Source organism: Rhinoderma darwinii, chromosome 2 (genome assembly GCF_050947455.1).
Source record: "Rhinoderma darwinii isolate aRhiDar2 chromosome 2, aRhiDar2.hap1, whole genome shotgun sequence".
In the NCBI taxonomy this organism is placed as follows: domain Eukaryota; kingdom Metazoa; phylum Chordata; class Amphibia; order Anura; family Rhinodermatidae; genus Rhinoderma; species Rhinoderma darwinii.
The window spans coordinates 410,908,300-410,930,633 of NC_134688.1; the positions used below are offsets into that span (position 1 = coordinate 410,908,300).

At 41.8% G+C, this 22,334-nt stretch overlaps 1 protein-coding gene across 2 annotated transcripts; it reads right to left on the reverse strand.

Moving 5' to 3' along the window:
• Positions 1-479: 479 nt before the first annotated feature.
• Positions 480-20,930, reverse strand: CRK (CRK proto-oncogene, adaptor protein). 2 transcript variants are annotated; one of them, XM_075854190.1, is made up of 3 exons: positions 20,559-20,929; positions 17,139-17,671; positions 480-7,665 (listed from the first exon to the last, which is right to left on the reverse strand). In XM_075854190.1, exons 1-3 carry the CDS (start codon positions 20,770-20,772, stop codon positions 7,528-7,530), a joined length of 885 nt encoding a protein of 294 aa, XP_075710305.1. In that variant the 5' UTR covers positions 20,773-20,929; the 3' UTR covers positions 480-7,527. The 2 variants fall into 2 exon arrangements, with proteins under 2 accessions (XP_075710305.1, XP_075710306.1); XM_075854191.1 differs by having other exon boundaries at positions 7,578-7,665; positions 17,309-17,671; positions 20,559-20,930.
• Positions 20,931-22,334: the final 1,404 nt, after the last annotated feature.

Sequence of the window (22,334 nt, forward strand, 5' to 3'; positions counted from 1 at the left end):
TGTGAAATAACAGGGGAAGGAAACCACCCTGAAATACGGACCGGACCGGACCCGGCTATTGTTTTGTTGCTCTTTATAGGTTTACACTTTTGTTTTGATTTTCAGGTCACTTGTAGGTATTTACTTCTATATTAGTATGTCCTACAATAGTATTTGTTGCGATCTATTTGGTATAGACACATTTACATTGGCCTACTTTTTGTATAAATAATATCTAGTTACCTTTTGCTTACTAGTTTTCTTTTTGTAGTGTCTCGAGTGCCAGTGTGTATGTATATATATATATATATATATATCTTTGTTTTCACTGGATTTTTACAATTTTCTTGGGATATAGGAAATTAGCCGTGCACTCATCGCTAACAGTGAGCTACCCTCCATTCCACATTTGCCAATATATAGGACACACGGTATAACATTATATTGTATAAACTAATTCTCCTTTATCATGATGTAGAAACATACATGTACAAAGGACAAAGATTTTTCCATATGTTTATTTACTAAGCATATTATGAATATACATACATGCTATAAAAAGTTCTGTACTGGTGGAAAAGTGTATAGTGTTAATATACAATGGCACATTTTACATTTTTACTTCACATTGCCCCTTTCTAATTAACAACAAAATATTAGAGATGCAAGGCTTTTCTTTATCATGATTAAAACTGGAATTAGGAAAACAAAAAACTTTACAGAGATTACTCCCAGACACTTTGCAGTATAAAACAGAAGTGCTAAAATGCCAAGAGTACTGAAATTAGTAAGGAATGCAGCAGCGAAGGTTGTTCCACTTATTTTAACAAATAACACTATGTAACAGAACAAAAACTAGAGTCAGTGATATTTTTTTCCTTATCAAATATTGCGGCACTGAAAAACTTTCAATGCTATTTCTTCAGGGTCCTTCCCTAGACCAACAGGTACAGAAATGTCAAATACAGAACAGACATGAAAAGAAGCCTAAAAGAAAGAGCATTAAACGGTGATTAAAAAGGATCAACAATAGTGTATACATATGGTATTCTTCCCAATATTACTAGAACATATTGCTTTAAAACCGGCTGCCACCCCCTCCTCTATTCAAGATATGCCCTCCTCTATTCAAGATATGCCATGAACAGGTAAAAGGGGAAAATTTTTTTGCTGAAGACTCATGCACAAATCTGTACGGACGCATATACTATTAAAGCAAACTTGTAAGATGCGGCTATCCCACACTTTAGTAGGCCGCAAATTGCTTTTACCTACTGAACGAGCTGCTTGGCTAGAGCTGAGTGGGGTGAGAGAATCTCTGCCTTTATATATTGGTTTTGCACAAGTGTCAGCAATGCGACAACTCACAGACACCGCTTGATCAAAGGGTGCCGTTGGTGTTTTTTTTTTTTTTTTAAGCCTTTAAATTCCCGGAATTGTACCTTAAAAAAAACAACACGTGTGAAAGAACCCAAAAGGTAACCGCACACGGCAGAATTCACTCACTGCACTACGAAGCGGACCATTTCACTCAAGGTGGGGGGAGATTTACTAAGCAAAATGTGTTCTATAAATTGGATGCATTTTTTTTTTTACCCAATTTGCAATAGAATTCTATGCTCTATTTTTTGGCTCAACTTTTTAGTGCATTTCTATATCAACCAGAAAGTGGAGAAAAGGATAAAATTGTGCCTAGCGAACTGCGCCATTCGACTCCTAGGTTGATGCATCTAGAAATGTAAATAAATCTCCCCAGGTAAGGCTTTGTTCACATCTGCGTTGGGACTCCGTTCATGGGTTCCGTCTGAGCTCTCCATCAGGGGAACCCATGAACGGAATAGAAACTGAAACAAACGGAAACCATAGGTTTCCGTTTGAATCACCATCGATTTCAATGGTGACCGATCCGGTGCAAATGGTTTCAGTTTGTCACCGCCGTATAAGGGTTCCGTCGTTTTGAGTGAATCAATACCGTAGTCAACTACCATATTGATTCAGTCAAAACGACGGAACCCTTACACGACGGTGACAAACGGAAACCTATGGTTTCCGTTTCGATTCTGTTCATGGGTTCCCGACGAAAAGCTCAGACAGAACCCATGGACAGAATCCCAACGCAGATGTGAACGAAGCCTAAAAAAAGTAAATATTTTGAAGAAAAAAGAAAGTTCTATGAGGATAAAACAGCATGCCACCATATACGAACATTACATCATGTGCTAAAATGCTACAGCACATTTAATCCCGAAAATCTAGCATAACAGGTCAGCCAATATGACCAAAGATAGACCGCTAAAAGTCAAGACTGCATGGTCATTGAACGCAAATTCCACACATTTTTAAGTCTACCATGATTTTTATTAAAAAGGAAAAAAAATCATACAAAATACAAAGACTAACATTCTGACTAAACCAAAAGTGCACAAATGTGTGGGCAACTTTAAAGGCGAGGGCCAAGAAAGAAGGAAAGCACCCTAAAATTAATACATCTGTGAATTCACTACTGAATTATAGCCCATGCAGAAATGCAGTATTAAGGCAATGATCGTACATTAAAAACTTCATGACAACACTTAGAATGACAGAGACCTGAGAAGAGTTTGACACGTTTGTCCGCTAACAGCATCCTGTATTAGTATCCAATGCTGGACAACTTTGTCTTACGCTGCACTGTCTGTGCTCCTTAAACCAAACTGGAGTTTCTTTGGAAGACATTATCAGGGTGGAGGACTAGATGACGTATTTCACAAGTGAGCCGAGCAGGTTATTGGGCAGTCCTGTACTATGCCATGCTTCACGCCCAAAAATTCAGTATGAGGGCATTGCCACTTCTAAACACATATATAACCTAGGATGAAAAGCCAACAATTCAGTACAACAACTGATAACCAGGTCTACAAATACAGAAAATTTGCACCCATAGTGGTTTACACTTAAATCTAATACAATCCCCACATAAAAGGAGGTTCTGTAGATGTATATTTTACAAAAAAAATAGCTTATAATTAGGCACTAAACGTGCAATATCTGTTGAAATGTTGCACCATGAATGACGGTCAGAGACCATAGACCGGACAGGCTGTATTTACGCAAAGCTGCAGACACAATGCGAACATTGAACTCCGCCGTGCAGCTGCGGACCCAGGGGTCCACATTTCAACTATATATTATATGCACAAAATTTAGTGCACCATTATAGAAGTTATTTGTAAAGAGTATAGTCCCCTTTAACCGTTTGTGACATAAGAACATTGCCTCAAACTAAATGCTTCTGTTAGAGACGGACAAGTCATAAAAGAATAACATTTCTGGTCTTCGGTGGAGAGGTTGGACCGGATATTTAAAGCGATCACTAGTGACCAGTCAGCACACGTATGTATATATTTATACACATTGCAAAGGAGCACTCCGATAGCTTTATTTGTAGTGTTCTATACACATGGTAGGATAACTGTACCTAAAAGTTTTCCAACCCAAGTCCATCCCTGTTTTTGGCAAGCAATAGGCCCATGAAACTCAGAAGGCAAATGATTAAATACACCCAAAGTATGTATTCACATCAAGGCAGTGTTATGGTATCCCATTATGTGGTGATGAATTTGAGCTTAAACAGAAAATGCAGGATTAAAAAAAAAAAATCTTTTTGACCTTGGGTTGAAGCGCACACACATGGTAGAGAGTCTCAACTTGCTTAATGTGCATAAGAACACCCGAATGTTGGACAGTAAGAACAAGGTTCACTGCATACCAGTAAGCCCTTAAAGCAATCCTCCTATTAACAGTAAAAATGTTGGTATACATGCAGAATGTATAGTTAAAGGGTCTATCCAGAATTTGAAAAACATGGCTGCTTTTTTTTTTTTTTTTTTTAAACATAACCACACCTGTCCACTGGGTGTGTGTGCGGCCTTGCCAGCTCAGCACAATTCACTTCAATAAAGATGAGCTGCAATACCAGACACAAAACACTGACAAATGTGGTGCCGTTTTTAAAAGAAAGCAGCCATGTTTTTCTACCCCTGCACAACCCCTTTAGCATACCTGGTGCCCGCCTTTTAAGGTTGCCGCCGCAATTTGTCCCATTCCTAGTAACTTTTCATGTATGTAAAATGACAGCATGTTTTGGTAGTCAGACACACCATTACCTGATATTGAGAAGGCGAATCTGATTAAATAGGTGGGTACCAGGTATGTTAGCTATACAGTCTGCATGTATAGTGACGTTTTTACTGCGTATTAGGAGGGGGGCGCTTTAAAAGGGGTTGTCCAGTATTATGGGGAAGAAAAATAAACTATTGTAGAACAAAGTTAATCAATTTTTCAATGTTTCTGCTTACTATCAGTAATTAGAACCGTTTTTCTTGCATCCAGACAACATATGACCTAGTCCTGCTCACACAGCGGAGGGTTTATGGTTATACTGTATCCATTCTAGGTATGAGTGAACAGCCTGTGACAAATATTTGTGTTTTGAGCCTCTGGAAGAAAAAAATATATATAAAAATTGTTCCCCTTCAAATCTAAGAGTAATTGCCACCATCAGAGCATTATGCAGCAGCCCCAGCTAATCTGATGGGAAGAACATCGATGCAAGCAGCGCTATTCTTCCAAAAGACTGAAACCAAGTCAAAAAGATCAAATCTGGCAAATAGAGTATTGTAGCTTCCGTTATGAATAGAAGTTACGACGCAAGTGTGAACATAGCCTTACAGAAAACCCCTCTAAAAGGTTATTGGAAAAGACAGATTAGGCGTAATCTGCATACATGTTTATTATTTTACACAATAAAAATACGACTTGTTATTTGGTAAGTTTCTGTTATTGGCAGGAGCACCAGTTTATTTCAGATATATACAGTAGTGTTCCACAACGAAAGTTAGTGTTTACCATCTCTAAAAAGGGCACTCAATAGGTGTTCGTTTGGCTTGGAATGGCAAAAACAGCCCTAAAACAGTCATTATCAGAAGGAAAAAAAAGACAAGTTAACATCAGTAGACCGTGTTAGTTCAGTATTTAGTGTGTATTACTTGGAAGAACATGTGCGCAGCATGCAAACTCAGATTCTGGAAGCCATACGTCCTAGAAAATATTACAAGTACATATTGACTGTGTAGGTGAAAAGTGTGTTCATGAAGCTATTAGGGCCATCAATAAACCAAAGCTGGTCAAAACCAAGGCGCTAGGTAACCAATAGTGTAGAAATACCTAGCATCTAGCTTTTTGGGTTGCGCTCTATGGTCTATGAAAGTTGCTATTGTTGGACCGTTCAAACTGGCCCCCAGCTGATCGAACTGCCACCAATAGCCTACAGCACTTTGTCCCTGCACAATATAAATTGTTAGGAGACATTAATGGAAATTAAATGAAATTACAGCATATTCACAAAATAGGTCAGTGTCATCAAGACTACGGCAAAATCGAATTTACATAACTGGTAAACTCACTTTGCTGAGGAACGTGCAGCAAAATGGTCCCAAAAATTAGGAACATGAACTGGCAACAAAGCTGGCTGCGCTGTCAAATTAGATTGCTACAGCAAGTGTGCTAAAAATGGCTGAACAGGAAAGGATCTCTGAACAAAGCAAGATAACGTGAAATGTGACTCACTTCAAGGCCTGCTGCGCCTAGCGGTGCTCGGTCCATGAGCTACGGACCGTACATCAGCCATAGTTCCAGTAGACCAAACACCGTCCAGGTAGATGGACTCCAAGTATCAGTCAGCCATGACACTGAGTCACTGCCTCCCGATGGGTCTACTTTCCCATACTGGAAACAGGATTACAATATGGGACAGTAGTCCCTCACAGCACCATGGATGACTAATGCTAGGAGTCCGGCTTCCCGTACAGTGTTCAGTCCGGGAAATATGGCCGACAGTCCATATCTCACAGACCGAACACGGCCATATGCAGCAGGCCTAATGGGCTGCACCCAAAAAGGAATGCTATATACCTTATAACACTAGTCACCTTAAAAGGCACACAATGAAAATTACTGCCAGACTCAAATTATCAGCTTACTTTAAAGACTACTCATACGGCGTTCATGTGAACGAAACACATTATAGAGCAACCTACAGACTTATAATGGCACATAGGTTAGACAAATCCCAGGAGCCAGGTGACCAATGTGCTTACAACTATCTCTAGCGCCTAACATTTTTAGGTCATTGTCCATTGGGGCCTATAATAGTGACCTGGCAATAAGAACCAAGGAGGGGGAAAAAAAAATAAAATAAGTTGTCTCCTAGAGTGGTCTAACTGGCTCCTCAAATTATTGTTATTTTGCCCATTCCTGGCCCTTGAGGCAGAAGTAGGTGAAACGTGAGCCTCCCACTAGTCTGTGCTGCACGCACTTTAATTCCGCTACGCATTTCTATATAAACTAGTCATAAAATTATTCCTTATGCACATGGTAAATGTGCATTCTAAAGAAAATCTATACAAACTCCATCTAAATATCTCTTAAAAAGAGCACAGATAAAAGCCTGGAAGCCATACAGGGAGGACTTAAAAATACATTGAGGTTTTATGTCCAAGCAATACAAAAGGCAGAACTCCCACAGCGATTCAATTATCCTTTCATCCCCTCATTAAATTGTCTTTATTTTAACAGTTTCTACATATCAACATAAAATACAAGTTTCCATATTTAACAATTAGTGTACTTGTTCCCCCTAGAAAATAATAATCTCTAAAAGAAATGTATTCAGGGAACGTGCTACAAAGGCCAAATAATCAAGGAGATTTTTATATGTATCTTAAAAAATAAAAAAAAATTTGTCCTTGTTAACAAAAGACGCATGTAACTGCAACAATCCAAGGGTTGAGGCACACGATAAAATTATATTGTCAAACATACAGAACGCATTTATTCAAGAACACATTGCCTTGAGTTACTCTCGAGTGACGTACTCTGAAGTGGGAAGAAATGAACGTTCACAAAAGGAAAGGAAAATGAGGGTGTTGGTCCAGGCTGTCAGGAAATGGATTGAAACCCACAGCTCGGACCTTATTAAAGTAAAGCAATAATACTGGGAACGGCTGAAGTGAAAACTAGCTCTTCTTTAGAAGACTGAACATCTACTTTGGCTTATTAGCCTTAATGGACACAATGACGGGACCCAATTAAAGAGTGTTTAGCCTAAGGAAATCTATTCAAGAGTCAGTAATATAAGTTGGTGATGTCCAACCTGGAAAATATCAGATTGAGAAAGGAGGATACAACAAAAGCCCCTATAAAAAGTCTCTTGTTCAAATAAAATTCCTTGCTACAATCGATCGTGCAGTTCACCGCTTCTGCGTGTTATCAGATATTGCTGTGGGTTTTCGTTATATTCTGCCTACTTTCAACACACAATCCAAGCTCATACGCTGACTCTGCCAAATCTCATAGGAACTGAATGATTGCAATGGAGAAGGATTTGGGGGTATTACTACTTTCGTTGGCTAAATATCTTGAAAGATGTGGAAGGCAGTCTAATGGCAGATGGAGAGAAAAAAAGGAAACAAGGATTGTTCGCATTTTATAAACGGCTTCAAGTCACGCTCAGCTGAAGTCTTCATCCGGGTTCTGTTGATCCAGCAGACGCACGTGTGTAAAGGGAAAGTGACCATATTTTCCATTATATTCTCCTTCCCATTGACCACTGACGTTGATCTTTGTTACTTTTACTAGGTCACCAACCTGTAGAAGAGCGAGAAAAGAAAATTGAGCTCTTTGAAAAACAAAGTAGTGCCTTAACATGCAAGGGTAAAATACATTTAGTAGTGCCGACTGATGCCGCTAATTTTGGGTGTGTATTGCTCAGTCAATCTCCATTGGAACAAATAGAGAGTTAAGAAAAAAAAGCAAATGATAAGCCGCCAAACAATATTGTGGTAAAACTCCTTTAAATGACAAGTGTTTCCATAAAGATCTAGAATTTTAACTTTATTACAGATAAAAATCCAGAGATCACTTTGAGGACTGAACAATTTTTAATAGGATACAAAATATTCCTTTATTAAATTGATCAGAACTTGACTATGGTAGGCCACTCATTACTAAGCGGAGGAACTAAAAATAACGGTCCACATGCTATAGTGTCACGGACTACACAATTTTATAGACAAGGATTACCAATTGTAAATAGTCAATATAGGGCACTCCTCCTTATAAGGAAGTAATAAGTAGGATTAATTACTATAGCTGTAAAGGGGCTCCTAAGGAAGACTGTTAAAGGGGTTGTCTTACAAAGATCAGCTAATAGCCCTGGGTCTTGTCTCATTGAATTACATAGCGCTGCAATGCCTTGCACAGTGATGATACGAGTGATTCTGCGTGTGCAAGTACGAACGAAAACTAAATCCATGTTAACAATGAAGAGGCTGCGGCACTCGTACGAGTGCCGCGGGCTCTTTAAACAACTGACCGGCAGGGGTTTCGAGAGTCAGACTCCCACCAATCTAATATTGATGGTCTATTCTAAAGATAGGCCATCAAATTTAAAATCCCGGATTACCCCTCTAAGTGTGCATGATTACATCAAACATCATTCTGCTTAAACAATTCATTGCAAATGAAACATTTCTACATCTTTTTGGCAAAGTAAATTACATTAAAGTTAACATCTTTAAAAATATCAGAACTTTTAATCACTGCAAATCCATCGGTAAGCAAAAGTAAGTAATAGAAAGCAATTTCCAACTGAGCAATATTGTTATGATCAGAGGATTTTGACAAGGTAACGGTAACATCTGCATGTATGGCAAATCATTTAGGACTTAAAATTATTTTCTGATAAATGACAATTTTCATCATGCACTAGTTTAATTAACTATTAAAAAAAAACAAACAAAAAAAACCCCCAAACAAGCTCTGCAAATAAGCCCCTTTGGCCTGCTAGAACAGTTGTAAGAAATACAACTGCGGTGTACAGGTGGTCTCAGGAAGGGATCAGCCTTCTTACATAGCATCTGATAACGCAGATATTTGCATCCCATAACAATTCTGATTTTGCCTGACAGTATAAAGGAGCCAGCAGCACTCTGCTACATTACACATCAGATGAGGATGGTGGGGGGGGGGGGGGGGGGGAGAGGCGGTGAGAGATCGCAGTACCTTCAGTGAATATATTCCTTAGGCCTCATCCCCACCCATTCGTTTCTATGGGGCCATGCACACTTCCGCAGTTTTAACGGAACCGTGTGGCCGTTCAGACAAAAATAGGACAGGTCCTACTTCTGTCCATTTTTACTAAACAGTCTCGGCCTTTTCATTCATTTGGTCCGATGAAACAAACTGCACACGAAAGTCACCCGTGTGCGGTCCGTATTTCACAGATCAGTCGTTCGCGCATGAGGCCTTAATCTTTACTTAGACTCCAGAATGGCACGCCAGCATTTCTGTTCTATTCCTATGCATAAACACAGGAGATCAGATGGATTACAACAAGCACACAGCATGATCAGTAAAAACAGGAGGGTACAACTATGTAATACTTTTATTTATTTTTTTGCTCCAATGCATCTAAAATAAAAAACAAGCAACTTTGTAAAGTCATTTAGAAATCTGATGTTTTGTGTCTACAGCTTCTATGCAGACCAATGTGTCACTATAGTAAAAGACTACCAACATACCCCTGTGTAATAACGATTCTGCAGTCAAATTGCTGTCCATTTGTCCCCTACGTCTCGTAAGGTCCCATACAGTCAAAACTCAGCTGCTAATTCAAGTGTATGGGGGGGCGGGTGTCTCCAAAACCTCCCCTGATGTCAGATGTATTTTAACAGCCCAATTCTTTATTCCCACGGGACATAAGGGTCTGACAGCGGCTTATTCCTCACTGAAATTAACACACGCCAAGTAGACATTATTTAATTTGTATAGCCACCTTTACTAGCAAGTAGTGTAGGATATATGGATGGCATTGTTCATAGTCCATTAACAGACACATTGGACTGCATAAGGAGCTGTAGACAAAAAATAAAATATTTCTAAATGCCCATTTGCAAAGATTCCTTATTTGAAATTTTAGATGAATTGGATTAATATTTTTTTTTTTCAAAAATATATAAAAATTGTGAGGGCAGACCTTTCTTTCAATAGCATACAACCTGCGGAGTTATGCATCAATTAGGAGGTGGACAACGCGTTTAACCCGTTAGTGACCGCCAATACGCCTTTTAACGGCGGCCACTAACAGGCTTTATTCTGATGCATATGCCTTTTTACGGCACTGCATCAGGATGATTAAACAGAGCAGGGAGCCGTCAAATCTCCCTGCTCTCAGCTGCCAGACGTAGCCGAGGGCTGGGAGCGTCCCTGCTCTGCCGTATGAGAGCGATAAGATCACCGAGTGTCTGTGTCTCCAATGGCAGCCGGGGGCCTAATAAAGGCCCCCAGGTCTGCCTGTGGTGAATGCCTGCTAGATCATGCCTCTGGCATGACCTAGCAGATGCTTGTCAGTTTTGCACGGACAGGCATAATACACTGCAATACAAAAGTATTGCAGTGTATTATAAAAGCGATCGGACCATCGCATAGTGAAGTCCCCTAGTGGGACTAGTAAAAAAGTGAAAAAATAAATAAATGAAAAACCCACTTTTTCCCCAATACAAATCGCTTTATTATTAACAAACAAAATAAAGTAAAAAAGTTACACATATTTGGTATCGCCGCGTCCGTAACGACCCCGACTATAAATCTATTACATTATTTAACCCGCACGGTGAACGCCGTAAAAAATGTAATAAAAAACTATGGAAAAATTGCTGTTTTCTGTGAATCCTGACTTAAAAAAAATGTTATAAAAAGTGATCAAAAAGTCGCATCTACTCCAAAATGGTACCGATAAAAACGACAAGTCTTCCCGCAAAAAAAAAAAGCCCTCATACAACTGCATCGGCGGAACAATAAAAACTTTATGGCTCTTCAAACATGGATACAAAAACAAATAATTTTGAAAAAAAAGCGTTTTTCCTGTGTAAAAGTAGTAAAACATACAAAAACTATACAAATTTGGTATCTTTGCAATCGTAACAACCCGCTGAATAAAGTTAGTGTGTTATTTATACCACACGGTAAACGGCGTAGATTTAAGACGCGAAAAAGCGTGGCGAAATTTCAGGGTTTTTTCTATCCCCCCCCCCCAAAACCAAGACCTTATACAGCTATGTCGACGCAATAATAAAAGTTATAGCTCTTGGAATGCGATGATGGAAAAACGTAAAAAATGACTTGGTCATTAAGGTTTAAAATAGGCTGGTGCCATAAGGGGTTAAGTCAGGCAGACAATGCGCCTAGACATTTAATGTCAACATCCTTCTATTATTTCCTATTGATGTACCGTATTATTCGGACTATAAGGCCTTATTCACAAGAACGTGTGCGTTTTGTAGTTCCGTGTGTCATCAGTGTATGGTGCGTGGCTGCGTGATTTTCACGCATATGCCATCCTTATGGCACGCGGTTTTGAGGTTTAGAAAAATAAATGAAGGACGTGCTTTTATTTTTTCCTTCATTTCTTGATCTACTGTTGCGCGAATCACGAGCGACACACGGAAGTGCTTCCGTGTGCTGTGCGTGATTTTCACGCACCCATTGACTGCAATGGGTGCATGATGCTTGAAGAACGGCCAAGTACAGGACATGCCGTGAGTTTTACGCAGCGGACACACGCAGCGTGAAAATCACAGAATGTCTGAACGGCCCCATTGACTAACATAGGTCCGTGCGACGTATCACGGACGCTAAACACGTTCATGTGAATAAGGCCTAAGATGCCGTTTTTAGCAAGAATAAATCTTGCTAAAAAGTCCCTGCGTCTTATAGTCCGCAGTCAAGGGACCCGCATCGCCGGGACCCCTGACAGCTTCATTGCTTAACCCCTTCCCGACCCATGACGCTCCTGGCACATCAGAGGGGGGGGGGGGGCTGAGTCCACTCCATACACTGCAGGTGTCAGCAGCTGACAAGGTGCTCTAATGGCTCACTAAGAGCGTTACATGAGAAGCTGTGACTTCCGCGTTGTGTGTCCAGCAGCTTCGTAGAGATGAATGGGGTTCTTCTGCGCATGCGCGAGCGGCTATGTGCAGGACAAATAAGCCGGACACAGAACCCGGAAGTTCAGGCTTCTCATGTAGCGGTGATAATAGCAGGGAAAAAGGGAATGGGAGGAAACCTCCAGCTCACCAGCTTCACACTCCTGTGTTCAATATCGCCCGGATCAGCCGCGACGGCTCACGGCAGGTAACAGTAGCAAAAAAGAGGAATGATCCAGCGATGTGTAATATAGGTGGGGGAAACTCCGTTCCCACTTTATTGGAAAAATAATCACACGGATAATACAACAAAGTGACAGAAAACACCAGGAGGGTAACAAGGTGGTTGAAATGGCACGAAATGAAGCCTACGTGTTTCAAGCACTGGCTGTGCTCTTAATCATGGCTCAGACCATCTGAGCCATGATTAAGAGCACAGCCAGTGCTTGAAACGCGTAGGCTTCATTTCGTGCCATTTCAACCACTTTGTTACCCTCCTGGTGTTTTCTGTCACTTTGTTGTATTATCCTCTTTTTCTCATGTAGCGCTCTTGGTGACTTTGTCCCCTGTGCTCCTCATCGCTGCGGGTCCCAGTGGTCGGACACCCAGCGATCCCACATGTAGCCTCTATCCTGTGGATACATGTGTTTTATGGCAAACCCCTTTAACTAGTTAAATGCCATGGTCAAAAGCGACCGCGGCATTTATGGGGGTTTTTCTATGAAGGACATTTATGACATATCCACAGGATGTAAAAAAAAGGAGATTTTTGAAGCAGCACTAGTCCCGAGTATGGTGCGGTGCACGCTGTCAAGCCAGGCAAACCAACTCCAGCACGATGTATATCCAAAGAAGTAGTAGGACAACAGCACACGTCTTCAAATCATCTTAGTCAAGCCTTGACTAAGACCCTTCACTCACTATGGGTCGAAACGTTGCTTGTCGTTTGTGGATGTCTTGACAATAAAACCACTTTGATGATTTGAAGACGTGTGCTGTTGTCCTACTACTTCTTTGGATATCCACAGGATGTGTCATAAATGTCAGTTAGGGCCTGTTCACATCACCGTTCGCTTTCCGTTCCGGGGTTCCGTCTGAGGTTTCCGCAACGGAAAGTGAAAGCACAGCTTCCGTTTCAGTCACCATTGAAATCAATGGTGATGGAAACATCGCTAATGTTTCCATTCGTCACCATTCCGGCAGGTTTCCGGTTTTCCATTAGCGATGTTTCCGTCACCATTGATATCAATAGTGACTGAAACGGAAGCTGTGCTGTCACTTTCCGTTGCGGGGTTCACCCAACTGAAACCACCGACGGAACCCAGGAACGGAAAGCGAACGATGTTGTGAACAGGCCCTAAGATGCGGGTCCCACCTCTGGGAATGGGGACCCTAAACCCCGTTCTAGCTTTCTGTACTCTCCCGCAGTAGTTACGGGAACAGTGTAGCTCCCAGGCTACAATGCTTCCGTAACGGCCATTCAGTACTATGAGAGTGAGGGGCAACAGCGTAGCTCAACGAGTTACACTGTTTCAGTAACTCCACATGTAATCAAGTGGCTGCTGGCTCAAGTCCCCTAGGGGAACTAATAAAATGTGTCCCAAAAAAAAAAAAAGAGAATGTGGTGAAACAGAATACATTATTTTTTAACAAATCATTTTTTTCCTATTTTCTGTTGTCTAAAATCTGGATGAGTCTTATGGTACGAAAAATACGGTATATGCAAGTTCTTATTGTCTGGCCATCAGAAAAACACAAAAACTACCAGGCCACTGAAGGGCGACATTGGCTCCTGAGGTTACCTGGCCACCGCATTTATGTGCAAATAAAAGCTTTTCCGACAACAGGACATAGGTTACCAGGTTTCTAAATGTAACAAAATAAGCCATTTTTCAGGAATGTGCCAAACAAGAAACGATGAATCATAAGATTAGCAAGTAAACACTCAGCTGTTTCCTCATTGTAAAGGGGGTCTAAGCCTGCTCACATGAAACCGGACTAATCCCACTGAACTAGCCGAAACCAATGTATGGAAGCAGATTTAAATAACATTTTTAATGAAATTTGCAGTCTGTAAACATCCGCAGTACATAACTTAGTGAGACTGGATAGAGTTAAACAAAATACTCCATCGAGCACAAGGGGATTTCAGTAGATATGAAGAATACGTCTCCAGGAGATGAATTTACCCAGGACAGACCTCTAGAAACCATGCCAGACAGGCAAAAAGGCAGCAAAAGAAATCACTTTGATCCGGTTTCTCCAGTAACTTCACAGGAAATAGTGGACAAGTGTTGCTTTACACCTGGAAAAAGGCACCAGCAGAGTTATCGTCCCTTGAGTCATGTAGTTTAAGGACACAAGGCCAAGTTATGGCTTTATAACCATATTCATTTTTAGGGAGCTACTGTACACCTCAGATTTCCTAGGAAGGAATGCAGAGTATTTTTTTCCTTGATTCACACGGAATGCAAGAAAGAAAAATAAATATGGTAATAGGACGCCAGATTAGGGAAGTCCTAGTGTCCCATGGAAGCATCATACAGAGATACACCAGATTCTTACGGCTCCTTAGCATGGAACTGCGCTCTAACGCATTATAGAGCCCCAGCGCAGATATTCTGGGCCACCCAATGCGTGGAAACCAAGACTAAGCAACAAGGTCATTATTGGTCACATCTGTACAAGTCAATGTTTCAGCTCATGGGGCTGTGGAATGACACGTTCCAGCCTGTATAATGTTCTGGGCATATACAAGGCAGGTAGTCTGGAGCAATCTGCCAACTCACCGACTACAAACAAGTCCAGTTACTGCCAAAAAGATTCACTATTTAAAAGTTCTAATAGAGTTATAATTTATTTTTTTTTTTTTAAATATTCTTTGTAGTCAATGGAAAAAAATATTAACGCATTTACCTCAGTTTTATGGAGTAAATACATTGAAAATATGGAGTTCTGATACTTTGTCCTGGTCATGTCTTATTCCACAGGTGCAGTGTTTATCACAGCACAGTCATCAGCAGCCTCCACTTGTAACAAAACATGCACCTGTGTAACCCTCACAAAATCCTGTCCACTTCAATGTAATATCGGTCGCTGTGGTCATTTACTGCAGTGTTCACAAGGAAACCGTACACGTGAATGTACCCTTAGGGCCTGTTCACACTAAGTTTTATGCAGGCAGAAAATTCTGCCTGGAAAAATCAGCTCCGGTTTTTTTACCTTAGGGGGGGGGGGGGGGGGTTGTTTCACCACTATAACTGCTTTCAATAGGGACACCATAGTGGGGGGGGGGAGGGGGAGATCACTATACTAGCCAGAGCTGCTAAAGAACGGATCTCGCTTTTAAGGACCCGGCTGTCCATGTGTTACCTGGTCAGGTAATACTACACTGGTCAGCTGCAGCTTCCATAGGCAAGATCAGATATCCATCAGGGTCTTCTAAAGTTGGACCAACAGCTGACTGCGTAGCCGGCTTCAAATTAAAAAAAAAAAAAAAAACCCTATAGCAAGCAAGATAGCTGCGAGTGCACCGTAAAGGGAACCTCCAATTCTAAATCTGCAATTTTTATCTCTCTACTCACTTGAATTCCCCTGCTGTAATCCCACAAACAGGCGATGCATGCTGACGACAAGTCCTAGGAGTCCTCTCAGTTAGGCGTAGTTCACATAGCGTGGGAAAAAAAAATACGACGTGTAAACGTGTCAAAAACACTAGTTATCGTAAAGCGCTTTTGACACATTTTCGTCTTGTTTTTTGACACATTGTGCACGCTTTCTGCACTTTTTTTTGGCGCGTAATTAGGGCTCGCATTGACGATTTGCGGTTTACGTGCCAGAATTGCCCTGACTACGCGTTTTTTAAATACACTCGCATAAAAACCACGTAGTATGCACTAAACGTGCTTTCCCATTGATATCAATGGGAAGCTTAAATCATGCGCTTGATGCTTTTTTCAGCATGTAAACCGTGTCAAATACACGCGCTGTGAACATGATCTGATATTGTGGAACTTAGTAGTCCTCTCTATGCACCAGCATGCAGCACTCGGCCCGTTTGCAGGCCTACAGCGGGAAAAACCTCAAGTGAGAAGATAAAAAGTACAGATTCAGAATCAGCGTCTTTTCAGCTATTTATGGATTACTGTAGTTTAGAGGGATCTTCAGAGCAGTTTCGAAGTTAATCAAGGGCAGCACTGGACAAATCCAAGGAGGCACACAGAAAATGACCCTTAAAATGAACGACTGGTACCCAATTTCTTGGGTTGTTCTCTAATAATGTCTAAAAGTTTAGCTGGCTCCTGGAATAATCTAGCGAGTTCTTAAAGTCTAAAATATTTTGCCCATCTCTACACAAGGATCTTATGGATGAGCTTCAGTCAAAACCAATATAAAAACGACGTATGTCCAGCATAAAATATTCAGATATAAACATGAGTCAACATGGAATCTAGTCTGAGCCGCTGCTTCCCTTGACTGAATTTCCAATCGTCACTGATGAATGACTGAAAAGTCCCATTCATACTTCACATTTACATTAGGGACTTCCTTCCTAGTAGCTTCTTAAAATGCAAGTGAACAGTGGAAACGCTTATAGCCTTCATGTTTTTCATACTTGGGGACATATAGGAACAGCTGCTCTTTTCTTTTTTTTTTTAAAGAAAAGCAAGTCAATATTCACACATACAAGTAGAGGCATAAGAAGTATTAACTCGCCAATACACAGCTGCGAGAACCATTGTTTGGGATGGGGGGGAATGGAATATACGGTGTCTGAAAAAGTTGGCCGAGACACAGCTCGCAATGCTGCTCCTAAAAGTCCTTGTCAGCTGGACAGGAACAGTATGAACCCCCAAACTCTGGTTCTAGAATCTGTATAATAGGAATTTTCAGCACCCACTAATTTATGGCCATCTTATAAATATGAATGCCATTGTTTAATGCTCCTCTGAATGACTACAGCACTCCATTCAGGTGGATACAGAACTCGAACGGATAAAAATCTGAGCCGCTCCCCACCCTATAGGATACATTTGTAATACAGGATATATAAAGTGATAATTTAGCCTAAAGAAAGATTTTACTAGAAAGGAAAATTGGAGATCATTTCCCTTCACAGCTGCACCCATAATATACCTCCAAAGCCAAGGCTGTCTTGTCGTAGGCATTGGGCACTCGCTTCTGGATAACCCTGGCAAAAATGGGCCCATTCTGGAGGTTAGGCAGTGGAGTGTTGACACTGGGCTGGGCATAGGGCCCTGGCTCCGGCCCACCCAGTTGCTGCGGATGCGAATTTTCCTGGTTACCTCCAATCAGAGCAGACCCGGCAGTTGAAGGAGGCCTGTACTTTTCCACATAAGGCACAGGTATCATGCCCCGTCTTCCTTCGCTGTCCTCAGCATTCCACCACTGCTCCTCAGGTTTATCCCGGATTCTTAGGATGTCTCCCTTCTTAAATGGAAGATCTTCATCATCATTACCATTAAAGTCAAAGAGAGCCCGGACATACTCGGCTTCTTCTGGTCTCTGGATCACTCCAGATTGCTTAGACTTCGAAACAGGCTCTATTAAAGTGGTAGTGTCCAGATAATGTATTTTGTAAAATTCCAATAGCGCAGGTAATGATTCAAACTCTTGATCGCCTATCCTGAATCGGGACGGATTCACCCCTGGAAAGAAACCAGAAATAATTAAAAACACATCTATTCTATAGAATAGTAGTCAGACTTGTACCATGTATACTAGACTTAAACCCACAAACTTTACCAACAATATCCTAATTTGTCATATAACCCCAGAACAAAACTCATTCCAGGAGCCAGGCAGCCAATGCGATCAGAAAAGGGCAGCCTGTGCCTAACTTTTTTGGTTGTGTTCCATTTTATGAAAATTCAGCTGAAGCATCTAAGGAAGTGGATAGGCTCTGTTCACACTGCTTATACGGGTGCTGATGTGAACAATCCCATTGACTTTTAATGGGTCGATCAGTTTTGTGTGTTTTCTTTTCAGGTAAGAATTGCAAAGTAACCTGAACTTGATGGCAGTGTGAACAGAGCTTTACTGCTGTGTAGTGTCAGGATGTGCTCACACTATGTGCTTACCTGATATAACACCATACCTAAAGGATCTTGACATGATACTAGATACATATCCTATTAGTCATCACAAGCTGCCATACACAATGACTTCATTTTAACCCCTTAATGACTAGCCTATTTTAGACGTTAATGACCAAGCCATTTTTTACGTTTTTCCATCGTCTCATTCAATACACACTTTTTATTTTTGCGTCGACATAGCTGTATAAGGTCTTGTTTTTTGCGGGACAAGTTGTATTTTTTAATAGCACCATTTTGGGGTACACAGAATTTATTGATTGACTTTTATTAACTTTTTTTTGGGGGGGGGGGGGGGAATAGAAGAAAAATCTGAAATTTTGCCACACTTTTGCGCCCTAAACTTACGCCGTTTACCGTGTGGTATAAATAACACAATAACTTTATTCAGTGGGTTGTTGCGATTGCAACGATACCAAATGTGTATCGTTTTTGTATGTTTTACTACTTTTACACAGTGAAAACACTTTTTTTTCCAAATTATTTGTTTTTGTGTCTATATTTGAAGAGCCATAACGTTTTAATTTTTTTGCCGATGCAGTTGTAGGAGGGCATTTTTTTGTGGGACGACTTGTAGTTTTCGGTACCATTCTGCACTACATGCGACTTCTTGATCACTTTTTAATCACATTTTTTTTTTTTTTTAAGGCTGGATTCAAAGAAAACAGCAATTTTTGCATGATTTATTATTTTATTTTTTACTACGTTCACCGTGCGGGTTAAATGATGTAATAGCTTTATAGTCGGGGTCGTTATGGATGCGGCGATACCAAATATGTGTAACTTTTTTACTTTATTTTGTTTGTTAATAATAAAGCGATTTGTAAGGGGGAAAAAGTGGGTTTTTAATTTATTTTTCACTTTTTAGTAAACTTTTTTACTAGTCCCACTAGGGGACTTCACTATGCGATGGTCCGATCGCATTTATAATACACTGCAATACTTCTGTATTGCAGTGTATTATGCCTGTCCGTGCAAAACGGACAAGCATCTGCTAGGACATGCCAGAGGCATGATCTAGCAGGCATTCACCACAGGCAGACCTGGGGGCCTTTATTAGGCCCCCGGCTGCCATCAGAGACAGACACTCGGCGATCTTATCGCCGGGTGTCAGTTGGATGAGAGGAGCTCCCTCCCTCTCTCCAAAACCACTCAGATGCGGTGCACGCTATTGAACACCGCATCTGAGGGGTTAAACGGGTGAGATGGATACTTATATCGATCTCACCCGGCAGAACAGGGACGCTCCCAGCCGTCAGCTACCTCTGGCAGCTGAGAGCAGGGAGATTTGACAGCTCCCTGCTCTGTTTACTTATTCCGATGCCGCGACGTAAAAAGTCTATGGTATCGGAATAAGGCCCGTTAGTGACCGACGTAGAAACACTATGGGCCGGTCACTAACGGGTTAAAAGGATTTCAACATAAATAGAAAAAGAGGCTCATAATAGCAGTAAACCAGCAGTTACATTACATGCATCCTACAAACTAATGCAGAAGTAAAGGGTCAGCGTGGCAAACAACCACCAATCAGATCACATTTTCCAGCCTGTATTGGAAAAACAAACAGTGGAATCTTAATGGGCAACCATGACTACCGGCCCAATATCTGCATTGTGAACAGCAGGACAGATGCAGAACCCTTTACTGGAGGTGACGACCCACATCCCTGGCAGAGCAGTCCAACACCATGGGTCTGCTTGTGTATCTGTCCATATTTATTCATCTTCCTGCATCTGGCCATTCATTACATAGCGGTCAGCCAAACGGGCATGGTTTTTTTCAATGTGTGAAGTGCAATAAGCGGCTGCCAGATCCCTCCAGTCGTAGCTTCTCTCCTGCAGGAACAAAGGATTGAATATGTTGAAAGCCAACATGCCCAATCCCTCTCCTCCAGAAATCTGGCTGCAGGGGTAATAGCTGGGAGGCTCTAATACACATTAGTTGGCTGATCCTCGCCCTATATAATGGATATGGCCAGCGTTAGCCCAGCTCACCACATCCAGTAACGCAATTGTGGCATTTACACCTGGCAGCCTTGGTGTGGGCATGTCGAGCGACAATACACTACACAGAGTAGCAAATCCTATATGTTATATATTTGCACAAAAACACAATATTTATATTGAACTGGTTCCCATTTTGATGAACGGATGAGATTGTGAGCCTGCAGCAGTATGAGCCCCACATATTATAGTACTGGACCCACAGCGCCCATTATCTCTACACAATGCGGCTTTATAGGGTATACATAGGTGATACATTCAATGGTAGCAGCACAAGACAAGGGGCATCCGTTGCTATAATCAGAGAGGACAAATGGGCGAGATCTGCAGACAGGACTGTATGGGCGTCCTGTACCCGGAGAGGGCATGCTCGGTGGGTATCCTCCCTCCCTGTATGTTTATGTCCTGCACACATCGTAGGCCCCGGCCTCACTCACCAGACTGCCGGTTGTTGCTGACACTGTTGATGATGTAATGGGAAACCTTGGAGTTCTCGCTGACTGAGAGCACATAGTCCCCGGGGATGGTGGCAGAGTCCCGCACAAGGAACACTCCGTGCCGCTGACCCTGCAATAGATTCACCGCCTCCTGTCGGTTCTGCCTCCCCCAGTACCAGCTCGCTCGGTCTTCAGAATCGAAGTTGCCGGCCATGGCCTCTGCTCGCTCCCCGGTGCTCTTTGCCCGCCTCTTAGGCGCCTACCGACGCCGCCCGCAACCGACACGGCAAACGAGGACTTCTGGCCGAGCCCGACCTCACCAAACCCGAAATGGCGGCACAGGAAAGATCTGACCTCACCTTCCGGAAATGCGTCATCAGCGAGCGCCGGGGCCGTAGTCACTGCGCGCCGCCATTTCACTAAGGTCAGACTGATATGGACGGGAATATATAACCACGAGAACTGCTGTAAATAGTCTATGATCCCACATCCTCTATCATCCCGCCGTCATCTTTCTTGTGTCATATGCGGATTTTTAACGGTGTATTTACATAACTTTTTTGTGCGTTTTTTTTTTTCAAAGTACGAAAACGTCTCATGTAAATACACCCTAAAGAGTCAACGTACAGGCTTTATACTAAGACCAGATTCACACGAACGTGTCCATTTTGCGTCCGCAAAAAACGCAGCGTTTTTCCTGCGTCGCAGTTCCGTGTGGCATCAGTATTTGTTTGGTGTGGCATCAGTTTTTTTTTTTCTGCATTTCTTTAGCAACTGGTACGTGATTCATGGACGGCACACGGATGATGTCCATGTGCTGTCCGTGATTTTCACGCACCCATTGACTTCAATGGGTGCGGGACCCGCAAAAATGCATCAGAATAGGACATGCAGTGAGTTTCACGCAACGGAAACACTCTGCATGAAAAATCACGCATGTCTGAATAGCCCCATTGAGTTGCATATGTCCGAGTGCTGTCCGTTGTTATTGGGGTTGTCACGGACCCCACAGATGAAAATCATTCAGGTCTCCATGACAGGTCACAATTTTACAAATCTGGAGATTCATGGAAATGTCTGGGACATCTTAAAGCGAAGGTGTCACGAAAAATTTTTTTTTATGTTTTTGCTTTTATTATGTCAATAAAGTAAATTTTATTTATTTGTGTTTTTGTGTTGTACTTTTTCTTCCCTATGGGGGCTGCCATTTTTTTTTATTTCTGTATCTGTCGATTAACGACACATACAGAGATGGAATACGGCACATACAGAGATGGAATACGGCACATACATCCATATAGTGAATGCGAATGGGAGCCGTTCCATTCACTATAGCGTACACCGTCTGTGCGGGAACGGCGCATGCGCCGCTCCCACACAGTCCAAAAGGAAGGTCTTCGGCAGAGCGACATCCGGTGCCATTTTCATGTGGACCGGAAGCCGTGGCCGGACAGTAAGATGACTACTTACGGTCGCGGCTTCCGTCCATATGTTCAGAAGCGAGCAGAGGGAGCGGCAGGAGCAGGTAAGTTATGTTTGTGTATGTTCGTGTTTTCGTGTGTGATTAACACTGTATGTAAGCCTACTACACTGTGCATTCGCTCAAAAAATGGCGGCACACAGTGTAGGAGGTTTGAACATGCAATCCTCTCCTTTCTCCTGGCACTAGCCAGGATAAAGGAGGGGAGATTGTTTGAGGACACTAGAGCGAGTGTGACTTCTCAAATTTTGCAGCATAAAGCAATGAGGTTGCTTTACCACATGTCAATGCTGCAA

Bases quoted from the DNA above. Each gene is read 5' to 3' on its own strand.
- CRK (XM_075854190.1), bottom strand. From the start codon at position 20,772: ATGGCCGGCAACTTCGATTCTGAAGACCGAGCGAGCTGGTACTGGGGG. The intron at 17,672-20,558 runs GTGAGTGAGGCC...GTTTCTTTCCAG, and splicing joins CAGCAACAACCGGCAGTCTG to GGGTGAATCCGTCCCGATTC. The intron at 7,666-17,138 runs GTATATTATGGG...GCTCTTCTACAG, and splicing joins AGACAGCCTTGGCTTTGGAG to GTTGGTGACCTAGTAAAAGT.